The sequence below is a fragment of the Mytilus galloprovincialis genome, chromosome 1 (assembly GCF_965363235.1).
Source record: "Mytilus galloprovincialis chromosome 1, xbMytGall1.hap1.1, whole genome shotgun sequence".
NCBI classification, from domain to species: Eukaryota; Metazoa; Mollusca; class Bivalvia; order Mytilida; family Mytilidae; genus Mytilus; species Mytilus galloprovincialis.
Window position 1 is genome coordinate 31,210,018 of NC_134838.1, and position 17,518 is coordinate 31,227,535.

Consider the following 17,518-nt stretch of genomic DNA (forward strand, 5'->3'; position numbering starts at 1 on the left):
TTTAAAAGATCTGATTGAAGAGCAAGTATCTCTCCCAATGAAATGGCTATTTTATATCATACTTATAGTGCTTTCATTGACGGGGGTCATGATGGTTGATTGGTCTTAGAAGTTCCTTAGAGTGATCCCTAACTTGTGACTTCACACCAAATTTCAGGAAGATTCACAGGTGTTCTAGCCAAAGGTTGATGATTCTCTCAAGGTTAGAAGTTCCCTAGAGTGATCCCTAACTTGTGACTTCACACCAAACTTCAGGAAGATTCACAGGTGTTCCAGCCAAAGGTTGATGGTTCTCTCCAGGTTAGAAGTTCCCTAGAGTGATCCCTAACTTGTGACTTCACACCAAACTTCAGGAAGATTCACAGGTGTTCTAGCCAAAGGTTGATGGTTCTCTCCAGGTTAGAAGTTCCCTAGAGTGATCCCTAACTTGTGACTTCACACCAAACGTCAGGAAGATTCACAGGTGTTCTAGCCAAAGGTTGATGGTTCTCTCCAGGTTAGAAGTTCACTAGAGTGATCCCTAACTTGTGACTTCACACCAAACTTCAGGAAGATTCACAGGTGTTTTAGCCAAAGGTTGATGGTTCTCTCCAGGTTAGAAGTTCCCTAGAGTGATCCCTAACTTGTGACTTCACACCAAACTTCAGGAAGATTCACAGGTGTTCTAGCCAAAGGTTGATGGTTCTCTCCAGGTTCTCAAAGCACCACCACTAATCAAAACTGCTGAAAGTGGAGTTAAACACCTCCAATCAATCAAATGTTTTTATTGCAGTTCATCATCTAATCATTATATTTTTCTAACTTAATTACATATAATTGAGTTCTTACCTCCCCTTTGTATGACTATCTTAGTTTCCACCCCTTTAGGACATTCCTTTAGAACCTGAACGATTTGTGAGTGAGACATGTTCTTGACATTGACACTGTTTATTTCCTGTAGAATATCACTCTCTTGTAAATCCTTACATCGCGGTTTATCCAGAATCTGTTTCACTCTCTGTCCGAAAGCACTATCAGCAATAGTGAAACCAAAACCCATTTCACCACGCACAATGTACATCGTCAATGTTTCCACTTTGGAAGATGAAGAATCTAAAACGTCTGGTGCGTTATCGTTACGTAAGCTGCCACCTCCACCACTGCCTTGTAGAGAATTGTCTGAGTTTGATTTGACAGATCTAGTTAAATCAGGTAATGATTTAGGGTTATTTGCTGAGGTAAAATTCATACCTGAATTAGGGTGGTTTTCCTGATGAAATGCGTAACTTGGTGGTGCTAGCACAAATGGTGAGTCACCTGAAGGCAGTGACACAGCAACCGTCACTATTATTTCCGTGTTCGGATCATCGGGATCGAACGGTAATGAATAACCACGACACACTGAAAGGCTAACTCTCTGAAGAGGTTCAATAGTTTGAAATAAATTAACAATATCTTGGTGAGAATATCCTAACACACACTTATCATCCACATAAACCAACACATCTCCTAAAAAAAAAATTATTCATTATCCCCTAATTCTATCATCATGATCATACATGGTAATATTAGGTCAGACAAAACCTCCTGAGTGTTTTAATCTATATACCAACAGAAAAGGCATGCAGACATATATTTTCCTTTTGTATACTCTGGATTCTTATGTAGGGACATGTTTGAATTAAGAAAACACAGAATTTTTTTTCTCACAGTATATTCATTTTAATTATTTATACATTATATAGTGCTTAGAATATCAGCCTAACAATGTAAGGGTCGATCCAATTCCTAACTTCCTCCATAACCAGGGATTGAACCTAGAACTTCTTTAGCAAAGCCCCCTTATCACTTGTCCATTGTGGCGTCAGATATTTTCTATTCTGACTGTAAAATTTTACAGGGAAAATTTTGTGTAGCCAGCCTACCTCCTTCTCAAACGGTAGCTTATTAAAGTAAGCTTTTGTTTCTGGAGGTGATACCTTCTTGTTGGTATCAAACAATGATACACAAAGTATTTTTTTCAGTGTACAGGAGTGATCATATATATATATAAAACATAAATATAATATAGGTAACAAAACAAGGTTAAATTCAACTAAAAACAAACTAGGGAAATGAAATACCTTTTTACCACAAACACAGAAAACATTCACATTTCTTATTCAGCATGCACTATTTAATGAACATTTATTGTACTGATTTGCTAATTGGTTCTCCTTTAAATATAAAGGAGATATATATTATATATATACACATTGATTTTTTTTTTTTTTTATAGTTTTTAAAAAAGGTGATATTTATATGAACTTCACCACAGCAATGTGGAAGGGAGCTATGTACATTACAGAATACTTGGCTCACACATCCCAAAGGAAATGTCAATCTTTCTCTTCAGTAATAAACAGATTAATGATTGCTGCCAAGTATCAATGTAACGCCTGGCAGATTCTTATCCTACCTGTAAATAGATTAAGTTGGTAATGATGAATACATCATCATTGTTTACCTGTAATTAGATAATCAACCCACCTGTCGTAAGTACACCATCTAAATAAGCTGGCCCGTTTTCTACAACTTTCTTAATCTGTAGAAATTCCTCATCAGAATGATCTCCACCAATAATGGTAAAACCAAATCCTCGTATACTTTTAGTTAGAGATGTATTGACTATTTCGCCTCTAAGTTCGTCAGGAATCTTTGTAAAAACTCTCTTTGGATCTGTAAAAGATTTAATTGTCTCATTTCACAATGTTCCTAGCTGGTAGTAATAATTTTATATATCCTCTTTATACAAATGTCAATATCATGTGTATGAAGGCTGGTACAATGGTAATGGTTGATAAAACAGGTTAAAGAGATAAATGTTTATTCATCTGAATAGATTAAAACATTAATAAATTACAATCGATTAACCAGTTTCCTTTCAACATTTTATCTATAATACTCTAAGGCAATTACTCCTCCACAACTTGGCAAACTTCATATGTTTTTCTTGATGACAACCACTGTATCTATATCTCCTAACCACAAAATGTCACCACATGGGGACTATGAACCAACAAACATAATAATAGCCAGTATGTGCATACATAAAAACATGTAGAAGCCATAGAAATGCAGTATTACATGTATCACCTGAATTTATATATCCAATTATATCTATTTAATGGCAACAATTGATGATCTTGTCAAACATTATGACAGGTGACATTTTAGTTTGTCGTTTTTTTCTATTGTACATTGAAGGTATAATTTTTTTCTATTGTACATTGAAGGTATAATTTTTTTCTATTGTACATTGAAGGTATAATTTTTTTCTATTGTACATTGAAGGTATAATTTCTACCATTCGACAGTGCATGGATACAATATGATTTCGTTAAACCATAAAATCAATTATCAACGAAATACAATATTTTTTTATCAATACACAAGGATTAAAACCAATGAAATTATATTGAATCCACAGTATTCCTTTTCCTAAACATTTTTCTTTTAATATCTCTTTTCTACCTTTCTAACATCTAATTATTTTTAAGATACAAAAACATACTTAACATTTATTCATTATTTTTTCTTAAATTCATTAAAAATATTTTAATAGTGTACATTATATATTTCACTAAAGATACAATACCAAAAGAAACCATTATATTAGGGTTCATTCCACGAAGCAATCATACAATCCTTCTTTGAAACTCAAATTATCTTTTAAATCTTTTTTTAAATTCATAGCTCCCAAATAAAAAAGCAAAAACGTTCATCTTCTGACTTTTTAAAAATCTGGCTGTAAATTGTAAGGTCACATGGGTGTTAAAGCAGTGAACAGATTTGAGAAGATTCAAGGTCCAAACTTGACTAGGTTTCAGAGCCTAAAGAGACTTTATGTAATTACTGATTAAATAATATTCATTTTATTGTTGGGTTTAATTTTCACTATTGGATAAAACTCTAATTTTTCATTTATCTTATAATTTCATTACTAAATATATAGGCATATCAGTTCCTGTAAACGTAATAAAACTGCTCCCAGCTAATATCTCATAAAATCTTGCCATTGAGATCCAGATTATCAAATCATATATATTATGTAACACTAAAACATATTGAACCATGAAATGATTTTACAGTATGAAGCTGAATGTATGCTGTAATATGATTCACATGTTCAAGAATTGATTTTTACACAGTTCGAACAATCCAGAACAGAAGTTCTTTAATTTGTATCACTTTCAACTGATTTAAACTTAAAGATATCACCATTTTCAAACTTATCTTTATAAATCAGTTAAAACGTGCACATCACATCACCAATTATATCTGTACCACCCCTTAAAACAATGAAGTAATGTTTTCAGTTAGTGACTTTGTATCAGAATCCTGTGTATGGAAAGACTCACCATGAAAAACTGTTATTCTCCAATTCTCATGTTTAACATTGAATTTTCTTCAAGCATTTCAAGTTAAAGAATGTAAAAATATGAGGGAAAATCTAGACAAGATAGTTATACAAAGAAAATATTTGGTAAATTATTGTAATTACAGAAAGGTATGAATGTACAGTCAATTTAAAAATAGCCTTGAACTCATATTAGGTCTTTCAAACACTAATTTTTGCACTTTTTAAATCTTAAAGAAATATCTCGAGCAAAAGAAATGTATACAGCTAGAAGGGTGATCAATTTCACAGAATGGAATGATGAGTGTAGATATGAATACTTTTCCCATGACATGCTTCTACTTTTGTATTAAAGAAATATTTTAATACATTTACCATTCTATTCAATATTTATAATATAATATCTATTATCATCATTTGATCATACAGCAGATCTCTGATTTTATTGATATCAATAGAAGGAGGAGTAGGTTATTCATTAATGAGACAGTAATCCAACAACACAAATACTCAATTTGAAATAACCAATCTTTATAATATAGTTTTTAAGATATTAGAAGATGCCTTGCATTTTACTATGTTAAATGACAAGTCAGATCATCAGATACATTTTAAAATTAGATATGGTCAAGATTTTGTTACTCAATTTTGCTTCAATTGGTCAAATAGTTTCAGAGGAGAATTTGTTTTTGTGAAAGTTAAAGGCCAACAGAATCTGAAAGTGATAGCAATAAGCTCACTCTGGACTAGGTGAGTGAGATGTATATACTAAAGCTGAGTTCACACGTAATTCGATTCGATTCGCATTAACTAATTTGAATTAGTTTAATTCGCATTCTAAACGCTTTACATCCCAACGTCAATTCTAATTTGAATTGCAATGTGCGTCAAATTCGCTTTACTGTCCAAATGACGTTAACTTTTAATTCGTATTAACAAATGCGTATTTCTAATGCGAATCGAATAATTCGAATTAGCCAATTCGAATCAATTCGAATTGAAAAAGAAGAGTGTGTGAACACGATAAGTGAATTTGATTCGCATTCGATTCGAATTAAATGCTCGTGTGAACGAGGCATACGAGGCATAAGTAATAATAAAAGGTAATCTATCTTTACTAGACAACCTGATAATAATTAGTTAAGAAAATCAACTATTGATACCAACAATCCTTATACAGACAATATATAAATTATTAACCAACCTTTGCGTCCCCTCAGAGCTTTTCCATGCTGACTGTAGTCTGTAAAAGTAACATGCAATCTTTGTTCTAGACATGCAATTCTCAAATCAATATAGAATTTTACTTATATGTCAGAGAAAAAAAATCTCATTAAATGGCTAGAATTTCAGATAATTATCATGATTTCAGGTAAATAATATAAGAAGAGAAAGGTAAATATTGGAAACGTATAACAATACATATAATAGCAGGGTAAATCTGGTACATTGAACCAAGTTCATACACAGACATCTTTTAACCAGCTTCACTTGCAATCAACCTAGCCTTTGTCCCTACAGAAATTTATACATACATATACTGTAAATTCAGAAATTATTGCAAGCAATTATTATTGCCATTTGAATGGGACAAACAATTATTTGAGAATATTGTGATTTAAGAAAAATCTGTATACAGATACATGTATTCGATATCATATAATTTAAGTTTGTGTTATTGCAAAACTCATTCAGTCCTATCATTCACATTTATAAAATCTTCACTAATATTTCTGAATTCACAATATAATATATATAGATATAGATATATCAGAATTTTCTTCAATTCAGGTTTAAAATTGTGCTCTTTAAATTAAATCATAACTATTTCAAAAGCTGTTATCATACGGTTTAGAAAACAAGACATAAGCAATGTGTCAGACTCCCAAACATCAGCATCCTCCTCCTTAAAATAACCTACCTGGTGGTGCTCCTCTGTGATGGTTCATCATATTGGAATCACTGGTAGAACGTTTGGCTGAATCTTGACTTTTCTTTGTTCTAGGTAGAGTACTATTTAAATCATTTCCTGAAAATATAGACAAGCTGCCATCAATAAAGTTTACTGTAAAAAAAATCATATACATTGATATCTAAATAAATTATTAAGATTTTTCTAAGACACATGCCATGTAAACACATCGCATATTAGTGATCCATCATCCAACTCAATTGATTCTCTCTGTTGTAACTTATCATTTTAATGATGTAAGGGAGATAACTTCTTCAATTGAGTTCTTCAAGTTTTCTTAGTATGCACTTATTATGTAAGGGAGATAACTTCTTCAATTAGCTAAGTTTTCTTAGTATGCACTTATTAATTATTTTATGATGTAAGGAAGATAACTTGCTTAAATGAGTTTTCTTAGTTTGTACTTACTATTTGCTTTATGATGTAAGGGAGATAACTTCTTCAATTGAGTTCTTAGTTTTTAAGTTTTCTTAGTATGCACTTATTAATTATTTTATGATGTAAGGAAGATAACTTGCTTAATTGAGTTTTCTTAGTTTGTACTTACTATTTGCTTTCTGATGTAAGGGAGATAACTTTGTAAATTTATTCTCTAAATGTGTATCTACTAACTTTTTTTATACTGTAAGGGAGTTAACTTGGTAAATTTATTAATAATACAGGTTACTTTAGTATTTGTTATCCAAAGGAAACAATCTGTTAAGACTTAATTATTTTTTGCCCTATGCTAAATTACCTTGAGTTCTCTTAGCTTGTGCTACAGGATTCTCATATTGTGTTCTTCTATTAACATGACTGTAATATATAAGTGTTGTGAAACATATATCATATGTAAACATATCATGTACATATATCATAAAAACATAAAAAACAAAACTAACCATGATTGCCATTATAATGCAAATAAATGTTAAACACTACATTTCTATATAATACCGTACTTCTTCTAATCAAGACAAAAGTCATTTCTCTTGCAAAACATGCATAAAAAATCTTTAACATTATAGAAAATGTACAAGGAGCTAGAAGGAGGAAAACCAGCCATCAGATCACTTTCTAATAAACAAGTTGATCTCTGAAATAACAGTAGGTACCCAACATTGTATATTCATCAATATAACTTTTCTTGGTGAAAACAAACCAAACATTTCTTCCTGCAAAGAAAAAACCAAAACCCTACATATGTTCAGAACTTCAGATCCAAGAATCACTACTAATAGAACATTTTCTCAGTATGACTATGAAATTATTACCCATGAAGTTAAATCTCAACATTTCAGAGAAATTCCTAAAAATGCCTCTGAAAAAATTCTAACATTTTAAAATTGTCTTTACATATAAAGGGCTGTGAATATTTCCCTGTATGTCAAGTTTTCTTTCCTACCTCATGTACATTTTGTACAACATATAACTTATTTTGTTACTCAAAGTTGATTATTTGGAAGAAAGCTGCATGTTTATATAGCTATGATTTTCTAAGTTACATTATGCAATGACCTACTTTCCTGAACTCCAAAGTGTAAACTAACAAAGAATATTACTGAGTAATCCATCAACATTCATATCAATGATATAATCCAACAAATCAGTAATTACCTCCTGTAAGTGAATTAACTTTTACATTTCAGAAGTAATAATCCTTAAAAAATAATTTGCATTTCAAAAACAAGAAATTATAAATGTATATCTCTAGCTGTCAGTAAAATGTGTACTCACTCAATGTAGTATGTTCCGTAATGTGGATCTTCTACTTTCTCCCAACCAAATGGAAGTTCTGAAATATAAAATACAAAACTTTCAGCCAATATGTCTATTCTAAATTGTTGTTTCCCTCAAACTCAGTGCAATAAAAATAATACAACATTCTAACTTACAATTCTCACAATGATAACTGAAAACAGGTGAAGAAAAAAAGAGTATTACCACTACTAAACTTTAGCTGTCAATTAGCCTTCTCAAAGTAAGCCCTCAGTCAGTGCAAATGCATGCAGAGTATCTAAATCATCTTTTTTATAATAAATTTAGTCCTGAAATGTTTAGTTCCATTAAACTGTTCAAGAAAAATGCCATGCCATAAACTTGAGAACTTAACTTGTTAAATACTTTTATAACACAAATTTTTGAAAAGAGAAGTTTCTTATCATGGCTACAAAATCTCTGTGTTTTACACTTATAAATAGTTACAGCTGTGTTTATCATATTTACATCATCACACAAATACAGATGGTGAATCTATTACACAGTTTCCTGGAGGAGACAAAGAAAGAAATTGTTTTACACAACTTTTTTACTTTCTAAGTTTGTGAAAAGTACAGTAGCCATTTTAAATACAGATACTCAATTATTAGTTACAGATACATCTGTACATGAATCAACAAACACTAATTAAATACAACTAAATGTACAAAGGAATCAGTATTTTTTTGTTTTTTTCACAATTCTTGTGATATATTTTAAATGATATTGAGACTATTTCTGTATTCAGATTCCAACGTCAATAATCCCAAAACTACTGATAAATGAGTTGTTTACATATCACCTAGACGTCTACTGTTATCAGCTAACACATACATGTATTTTGTTCATCCAAAAAGGATAACGAAGAGGAGATAAATATTAACAAGATGATAAGGCGGCCTTCCAATGATCATGCAGTTATAAAGGAAACGTGGTGGATTCAGATAGAAACTAAATAAAATTTGTTTTTAATAATAAATTCATTTAGTGATGTCTATCATATCAACATTAGAAATGTTAAATATCTGATAAAACAATTTAAATTCTATTAATAGTAACATAAAATCTTTATTCAAACTTATGGAGAAGTCATAAAACGTTTTGAATCTCCATGGTTATAATGTTCAGATTTCTAATTTTTAAGTTTTGTTATAAGTTTTGTTATCAGGGAGCTTTTCACAATAGTTGATGTATCCATCATTTTAACAGTAATACATTCAGACAAACACACAACAAGGGATGACAATAAGAGTCAAACCATAACCAGTATCAAGACAGGAATTCAGTAACATCTGGTACCCCTGTCAATGATACTCGTCACTCTTACTGTTGTAAATTAACACCAGTGACCTCAACATATGCTTTAGAAAAGTGACATGATGTGTTGTTGGCTTCAAAGGTCAATTTTACTCAAACACAGTACTTCAATCGAATCAATTAATTGTCTGACCAATCAATTAAAACCTTCATGACATCTGTTTATTTACATAACTTTTTTTCAGTTAAAAGTTCAATACATTACCTTTTTTAAGGTCAGTAGAACAATTTTCCTTCAGATGGTGAACTTGGGTTTGGCTTCCCTTTATATTCTTATTATTTTTTTGCTTCACCCTAAATAATCTGTTACAAATTACTCATTATTGACAAAACTAATTTAAATAAATAGTGAATGTGTCCCTATTGTATGTTTGCCATTGCCAAAACCATCCACTAGACTATCAAAGGGCAAGAAGAAAGACCCACTATCATCTTCTTTTTTTTTTAAGGCAATGTATTGTTGTTGGGTTGCTCTCAGTGATTGAGTGTTCCACATTTTCTTACTGTTATTTTATCTTAAAGTGTGTGTTGTTTGGTTGCTGCCACATGAACGCCCAACATAACCCAATTTTCTATATTTATGCTATAATGAACAAGCATTAGCCTTTCAAAAAGGGCTAGTCGACTCTTAGCTGATGAAAATGGAAAGTGCTCTCGCTTTGTAGATTAATTCATTTACTAGAATAGCCACGTGCATCAATCAACAAATTTTACCACACACGTGAGGTCACGCATTATGAAGTGGTATATATCGTTTAACGTTGTTGTTTACGAAACTCCAGAAGATTCGATTATTATAGATAAAAGTTACCTGTTTACCAATATCATGAATATGCATGATTAATGACCAGGCAAAACCTAATTGCTAAAATAGAGAGGACAAATCCGATACTCTACAGGATTAAAGGACATTTACTAGGTTTGGATTGTCCTAACCAATCAATAAACTTTTTTGATTATTCACGTTTGGTAATATCTTCTAATCAGGTAGCAAGAAAAATTCATGCACTGACTGTCCATCGTTCAATTCTTAATATCGACTCCTAGGAGTCGATAATAACATAGTCACTGTTTATATTCATTAAAATTTCCAGCTTATATTTTACTGGCAGCAGTTTTACAACCTAAGATTCTTATTTCTAATGCAATGGTTGATATTTTTTTACTCTCCCATGAAATCAAGCTGAGATTTGTAATTACAAAATATACAATATAAACATCAAAGTTCGTTTTGTTTGCCATTAGAAAGATAAGTTCTCTTGATAAAAAAGTATACATTTTTTTTGCCTGTGAAACTTTCAACTTCTAATGAAAAAATCTACATACATATTAATGCATTAATAATAATGTTGTTAATTTATAACACTTAAATTTCCCATTTAATATCAGATGACAGAATGGCAATTATTACAAAATGCCAACACAAAAAACCAACACATGTTAAGTGTATTTTCTATATAATTTTGAGTATCCTGTACTTTTCACAGTATGAGCAACTCTATATGTATTCTGTACATTACCAATTTTCTAAATATCAAATATAAAAAGCACACATCATCAGATTTGAAAAATACCTTTGTGTCATTTACCATTAAACCAACCCTTGTGAACATGTCTAGATTAAACAAACAATCACACCTAGGATTTCTTTTTTTTAATCCTGCCATCTATAAGGGTAATAATGTGAACAAAAAGAATAACTATGTATATCAATTTTATAGTTCAAAACAAGGATTTTTGACATAAGATACTGTTCGTGAGCTATAGTGTGGCTGGAAATGTACAAAAGTACTGGGTTGACTTGAGTTGTACAAGCCTACTGTCTGGGTTGGACTGTACAAAAGTACTGGTCTTCTTGAATCGTACATAAGTATTGGTTTGGTTGAATAGTAAAAATGTTATAATTTGACTTTAACTGTACAAAGGTATTGGCATGACCTGAGCTGTACAAAAATACTAGTTTGGTTTTAGTTATACTAATGAACTGGTCATTGGTTTGAACCATAAAACAACCATTGTTTTACAAGGGTTTTTGACCATTGACCAAAGATTGTGCTCACGAGTTATGGTTTGGCTGGAAATGTACAAAAGTACTAGTTTGGTTAGGCTTTACACAATTACTGGGTTGGCTTAAACTGTACAAACGTACTTGGTTGTCATGAATTGTAGAAAGTTCTGGTTTGGCTTTACTTACTAGTATTTAGTTTCTTATCTTGGAAAACCCCGGCTGAATCAAGTTTGTCATATTTTTCTCTCCTCCATTATTTTTTATACTGCACCAACATAATTTAATTTTGCATGAGTCAAATAAGTCAATAACTTACGTTTGTATTATCAAAGTAAAAAAGTCTTAGAGGATCATAAACATCTGTTGGATAATTTTAAGATTTACTCTAAAACATAAGTTCTCCATTATTTAGAATGCCTTCTTCCTCAAAGCACTATCTTTTTATTGATAGTTATTTATATCTATCCATTTATTCATCAATTTCTTCTCTTCAAACAGATTCACACATCACATGCTATTTATTACATTTAACATAATCTAAAATAAATTCAGAATCTAACATTATGTAGTTAATATATGATTATATATATGTTAAAACTTCTAGTTCCAAACAAAAATCAGTAAAAAGAAATGAATACACCACAGAATTCGAAATTAATAAACAGAAAGAACAACAGTCTTATTTGCTTTCTTTTCAATTGCATTTTCATAAAAAAAAAAAAAAATCTTTTAATCTTTTAATGAACAAACATTCATCCCTAAAATTTAAACTACAACAGTAAAACAAAAAGTTTAGATTTCTAACTGACCTTATTTGACTTCTGAATCTTTTCACAGATTTGTAAACATCCAAGATAGCACTCCTATCAGATTTCTACCAACTTGAAGAATGTTTATTTCATGTATATTTCACTTCAGTCAAATGATGATGCGTTTTATCATGAAGAGTATGCAGTGATTATGTGTATTGGGTGAAGTACACAATGTTTAATTATCTGTAAGTAGATGTGTGATGTAAGAGTGAGTCTCCTGGGGTTCCCGAAATCCACAGCACATTGGGAGGTCAGATTATTTGTCCACTTCTCCATGTCTTTATCAGTTAATATCAATAACTTACTCCAAAAGTTTGTTTTTATTGTCTCTGATTTCAGATGATGCATGATAACTTACTTATCTTAAGGAAATATTGAATCTGGGAAGTGAAGTTTTGCACAGTCACTGATGTTAACTTAATACCATGTGAAATACTCCATCAAAACATATGTAGATTGTCTTATAATACTCATTGTTTATATTCCTAGGTAACTTAATTATTGTATCCTAATGTTTGAATTGATTGATTTAATTTGAAGTCTAACTCCACTTAAAGCACACCTGGCAGCCAGTTTTTATTGTTGGTTAAAGACTAAAGTTGAAATACCAAGAGAGAACCACCAACAGTCAGCAGGGAAACTGGAATTCTAGTCAAATAAGTCAATTAAGATTGTAGTTGAACAATGTGAACCCACAATAAGTGGGGTTACACTCTGACTACTTCAACGTTGATAGGATAGAGATCCCTGTATGAGAACAACCTCCCAACAACCAAGCTCCCTTATATATGAACAGTTTTAATCTTCACCAGTAAAACGATAAAGCATTCTCCCATAAGTCAATAGGTTACAAAGCTTTAAACCCACAATGACCTAGACACAGGAAAATTGTATCAAATTATCTGTACACTTTAATGGAGACTTATGTGCTATTTGGTGGCAGCCAGTCTTTATTGGTGAAGGAAGTCTGTGTGAACTTGGTGGCAGCCAGTCTTTATTGGTGAAGGGAAGTCTGTGTGAACTTGGTGGCAGCCAGTCTTTATTGGTGAAGGAAGTCTGTGTGAACTTGGTGGCAGCCAGTCTTTATTGGTGAAAGAAGTCTGTGTGAACTTGGTGGCAGCCAGTCTTTATTGGTGAAGGAAGTCTGTGTGAACTTGGTGGCAGCCAGTCTTTATTGGTGAAGGAAGTCTGTGTGAACTTGGTGGCAGCCAGTCTTAATTGGTGAAGGAAGTCTGTGTGAACTTGGTGGCAGCCAGTCTTTATTGGTGAAGGAAGTCTGTGTGAACTTGGTTTGTCTGCTGCATTGATATAGAAATGACCAGGAATAAAATCTATTCTATTGGTGAGTCAAATGACCACAAGTAGCAAATGCCTCATATATAACCACAAAGACATTTGAGAGAATTTCTCATATTTATACTATTTATTTACTTTATTTTAGGTTTAATTAAAACTCTATGGTTTGTTTATTATTGACTTGACAGTTTCTACACAATCACTGACAAGGAAGGCCTTACAAAATTAAACATGCAGTATAAAAACCTTATATTTCTGGTAATATAGAATAGGAACAAGTAAATCATAGTTTGGGGACATCCACTTGGTCTTCCAATTGTTTACCTCATGTTGTAAATTATCAAGAGACTGTTAAAACAAAAATCTACTTATTAATTTTTACTTTACATGAGTTTATAGAGAAGATGCAAATGGGGCAATTGTGCTGTATCAGCATATTAAATTATGTCAAGTATAAATGTCATTCTTAGTCATGGTTCATTATACTGATCAATACTTCAATATAACTCATCAGTTGAGGTTCAAAAACAGGAAAGAATTTAATACCCTTACCCCGGTATTCTGAAATGCAAATTAATATGCAAATTCATAAGCAAAGGTACATAACTCTTGTGGTTTTAAATAAAAAATATAGTAAGGATAAGCAGAGCTATCTCTCTTATATCAAATGTTTAAAGACTATGTCATTTTTGTTAAATCAGTAAGCATAGTTGTTAATGTCTGTGTCATTTTGGTCTTTTGTGGATAGTTGTCTCATTGGCAATATATCATACCACATCTTCTTTTTTATATATATATATACCGAATAGCATAAACATTTCCATAAGTGAGTTGGTGGATATTATAATACCATTACCATACAGCTCTGTTACAATGTGAAATTTCCAAGAGATTCAACAAAATTTATGTGTTTTAAACCTTTATATATCAATCATAACCTTAGATCTTTGATATGTTAAGATCAATACCATGTATGACATAGAACATAAGTATATTAAGTTTATCCTCAGCATGCGAGGTAATTAATGTATCTTTGTATGATTTCCCAGGATAATGTTTTACTAATTATATTTCTAGATCAATGTACAATCCTCTTTATGACCAACTCATGTCAGATTGATCCTTTTTTTTTAATGACTTTCAATTTTCCTAATAGAAGACATACAATTTGTACATGTACAAGTAAGATATAAAAGATATCAGATCAATTTAATAAATAAGGACTCAGTCTTTTTCAGTAGTTATTTAATGCATATAATTATATGTTTAAAGGGGGGATTGGAATTTAAAAAAACTATTGTAATTTCACTCACTGTTCATGAACCTGTCCCAAGTCAGAAACAACAAAAGTTACTTGTTTTTATCATTCTTTTATAAAGGGCAGATCATTCATGGGGTCTCTTCAATTATTTACAATTTTTCTAGACTCAGGGTAATGTAGAGCTAGAAATGTCTAGATGTCATTTGATTATTTGTGGTGTTAAGTTGCTAGCTACATTGTATCTTAACCATGTTTACCAATATATCTCTCTAATGTATATAGGTAAAAGGGATGCAAGTTTTTTTATAAAGCAAAACAGTAATATCAAAATAAAATATAGGATATAATAAACTAAGTGTCAATCACCTTGAGAAAATAACTGTAAGCTTGATTGACTAGGATAAAAGACAGAAATCAGGGTATATTGGATAGAGACAGAAATTGACCCTTGCTGCCACCTCCAAGACCCCTCAAACAGATGTTTCAAGGGTTCTGAACATAAAGCTTAAGACTCTCTCTACACAAGGTAAAGGATTTATATAATTAACATCCCTCTTCTGACAGGACCTGGCTAGAATTAATACAATCTGTATATCTAAGTGAACAATCCACTTTGGCAAGTATTTCATTACCGCATACGAGAGGATAACCATATTTCTATATCCTAGTAAATCCTTGGAAAGCTAATACTTAAAAAGCTTCAGTGAACCAGATACATGCCCAGATTCAGATTGACAGGTAATGGTTTATATAACCATTATTATTAAATAAGAATAATATTATATATTACACCTTCACTGTAACATATCTTATGTCTTATGTCAAACAATAGGGGGGACAAATACCATTATTACAGCCTATCAATAACACTGTTACCAGTAAATCTGTCTCTAACCTAAGTGACCAAAAATTCATTAGGGATCTTCCTAGCTGGGATGACAATCATGGATAAAATCTAGAATGTCCTTCTAGACACCATATATTTGGATCACATATTTTGAGGGGAGAAGACATTTGAAAATCTATAGGAGTTTAGATACACAAGAAACTTTACTTGTTGGATTGAATTTCAACTGAATTCTAAATGGAAGGACCACAAAAAATGGATTTTTCTGTGTAATATATCTTCAAAGTTGATACAACGTAGTCAAAACCACTTCCATAAAAATGCAAGATGTGAATAACTTCTAATCAAAACCTACTTGCAGTTAATTCAATTCTACACATAATCAATTTTTTTCTCAGTATAAAGTTGATATTAAAGAAAGATTAAAAAAAACACTGCAATTTTTAAAACATAATTTTCAATTTGCACTTTGCACAAAATACTGTTTACAACCCATTCTATTTCATTACTTTGTACTGAACTGTTGAAGCTTCTGATCTCGGTTTGTCAGTCCATTAAGACAAAAGAAAATATCAGTGGCAAAAAAAATCCCAAACTTTTTCCAATTACGAACTTTGATTCATTGCAAAGATAAAATAGCAAAGAAAAATAAGCTATGACTTTCTGCCTATTGATAAGTTATCTACTGTCTATTCTACATCTGTATGAATGTTGTTTATTATTTTGTAGATTTCTTGACATTCTGATGCTTTTGCACTGACAATGGGTTTGCACTGTAGATACATGATTACATCATAGCCATCACTGAGTCAGCTGTTGTCATTCTCATGTTTTTTTCTCTCTCTCTCTCTCAATCTGAAGAATCAATATCAATGACATAGCACATGGATAAAACATTTTAGGAATACATTAAAGGGTGGTCTTTTAGATGATTCAGTCAAATTCATTATATAATTACATGTATTGGAAAAGTCTAAATAATTTGGACACTTTAGTAATTCAACATGATTTGATCACTACAAGATTCACCATCAACAGCTATAATACAGACATAAGTTGAGACTCAAGAGATGCATTGAAGTAACAATAGTTTACATAATAGACAGATTTTAGACAGTTACAAAAACCTACAGTATAAAAAGAAATCTGACAAATAGGGGGGATCACTAGGTTTATCCAACACTTAGGTCAAACCAGACTTGTATTTGATGAGACCCCACTTTTTAAGAAAATACTGGTGGGCTTGTTAGAATAATGTTTCTGGTGGGGTGAAATGTCTAACTGTGGATTCATAATTATTTGCTGGATACCAATTCTCTGATCTCATTGGATTTCATGTGTAAAAAACAGTTTGTCTTAGTACAGCTGCTTCTATTTTGTATGTCCATCAACATAACTGAACTAAATGGCAAATGTCAAAATTCTTCTCTACTATTATGTTTCAATCGTTATTTCCTATTTCTCCTCCACAGATTATTTTTTCATCATTTCCTTGTCCCATTCATAAACTTTTTCATATTTTTTAGTATATATATATATATCTTTATGATAGTCAAACATGAAAAAAACATAAAATACCCTATACTATTAGAGATGCAGTTCATGACCTCAAACCATAGAGCACTATACAACCTTAATGAAGACCAGCTATGATGATAATCTAAGTGCCAATTAAAATTCCTAGACTTTGACAACACAGTGTAATTAGCCTTACAGTGTCTTCCACAACTAATACAAACAATCCATCCATCAATCCTTGGCTATACCATGTGTATACAACCATTGCTTAGCATGTAATATTGCCTAATTCATTACACCTATGGTAAACCATTTATCATGCATAACTAATGTAGCAAGACCTCAGATGATTACTAAAAAAACATCAAAGAT

The 17,518-nt window shown here is 31.4% G+C and overlaps 1 protein-coding gene across 9 annotated transcripts in view; it reads right to left on the bottom strand.

Annotated features, from left to right (window-relative positions):
* The window catches only part of LOC143071308 (membrane-associated guanylate kinase, WW and PDZ domain-containing protein 1-like), a 78,462-nt gene that overhangs the window by 32,727 nt on the left and 28,217 nt on the right, over positions 1-17,518 (bottom strand). For 8 of the 9 annotated variants that reach the window (XR_012976863.1, XR_012976861.1, XM_076245564.1 and 5 more), the window contains 6 exons: positions 8,067-8,124; positions 7,087-7,145; positions 6,300-6,407; positions 5,583-5,621; positions 2,509-2,697; positions 829-1,488 (listed from right to left, as the gene is read on the bottom strand). Coding sequence is in view for 7 of the 9 variants with exons in the window: in XM_076245564.1 (XP_076101679.1) it covers positions 829-1,488; positions 2,509-2,697; positions 5,583-5,621; positions 6,300-6,407; positions 7,087-7,145; positions 8,067-8,124 (1,113 nt within the window). In the remaining 2 variants the exon portion in view is untranslated. The remainder of the gene's footprint in view (positions 1-828; positions 1,489-2,508; positions 2,698-5,582; positions 5,622-6,299; positions 6,408-7,086; positions 7,146-8,066; positions 8,125-17,518) is intronic. The other variant, XM_076245570.1, reaches the window with a different exon arrangement.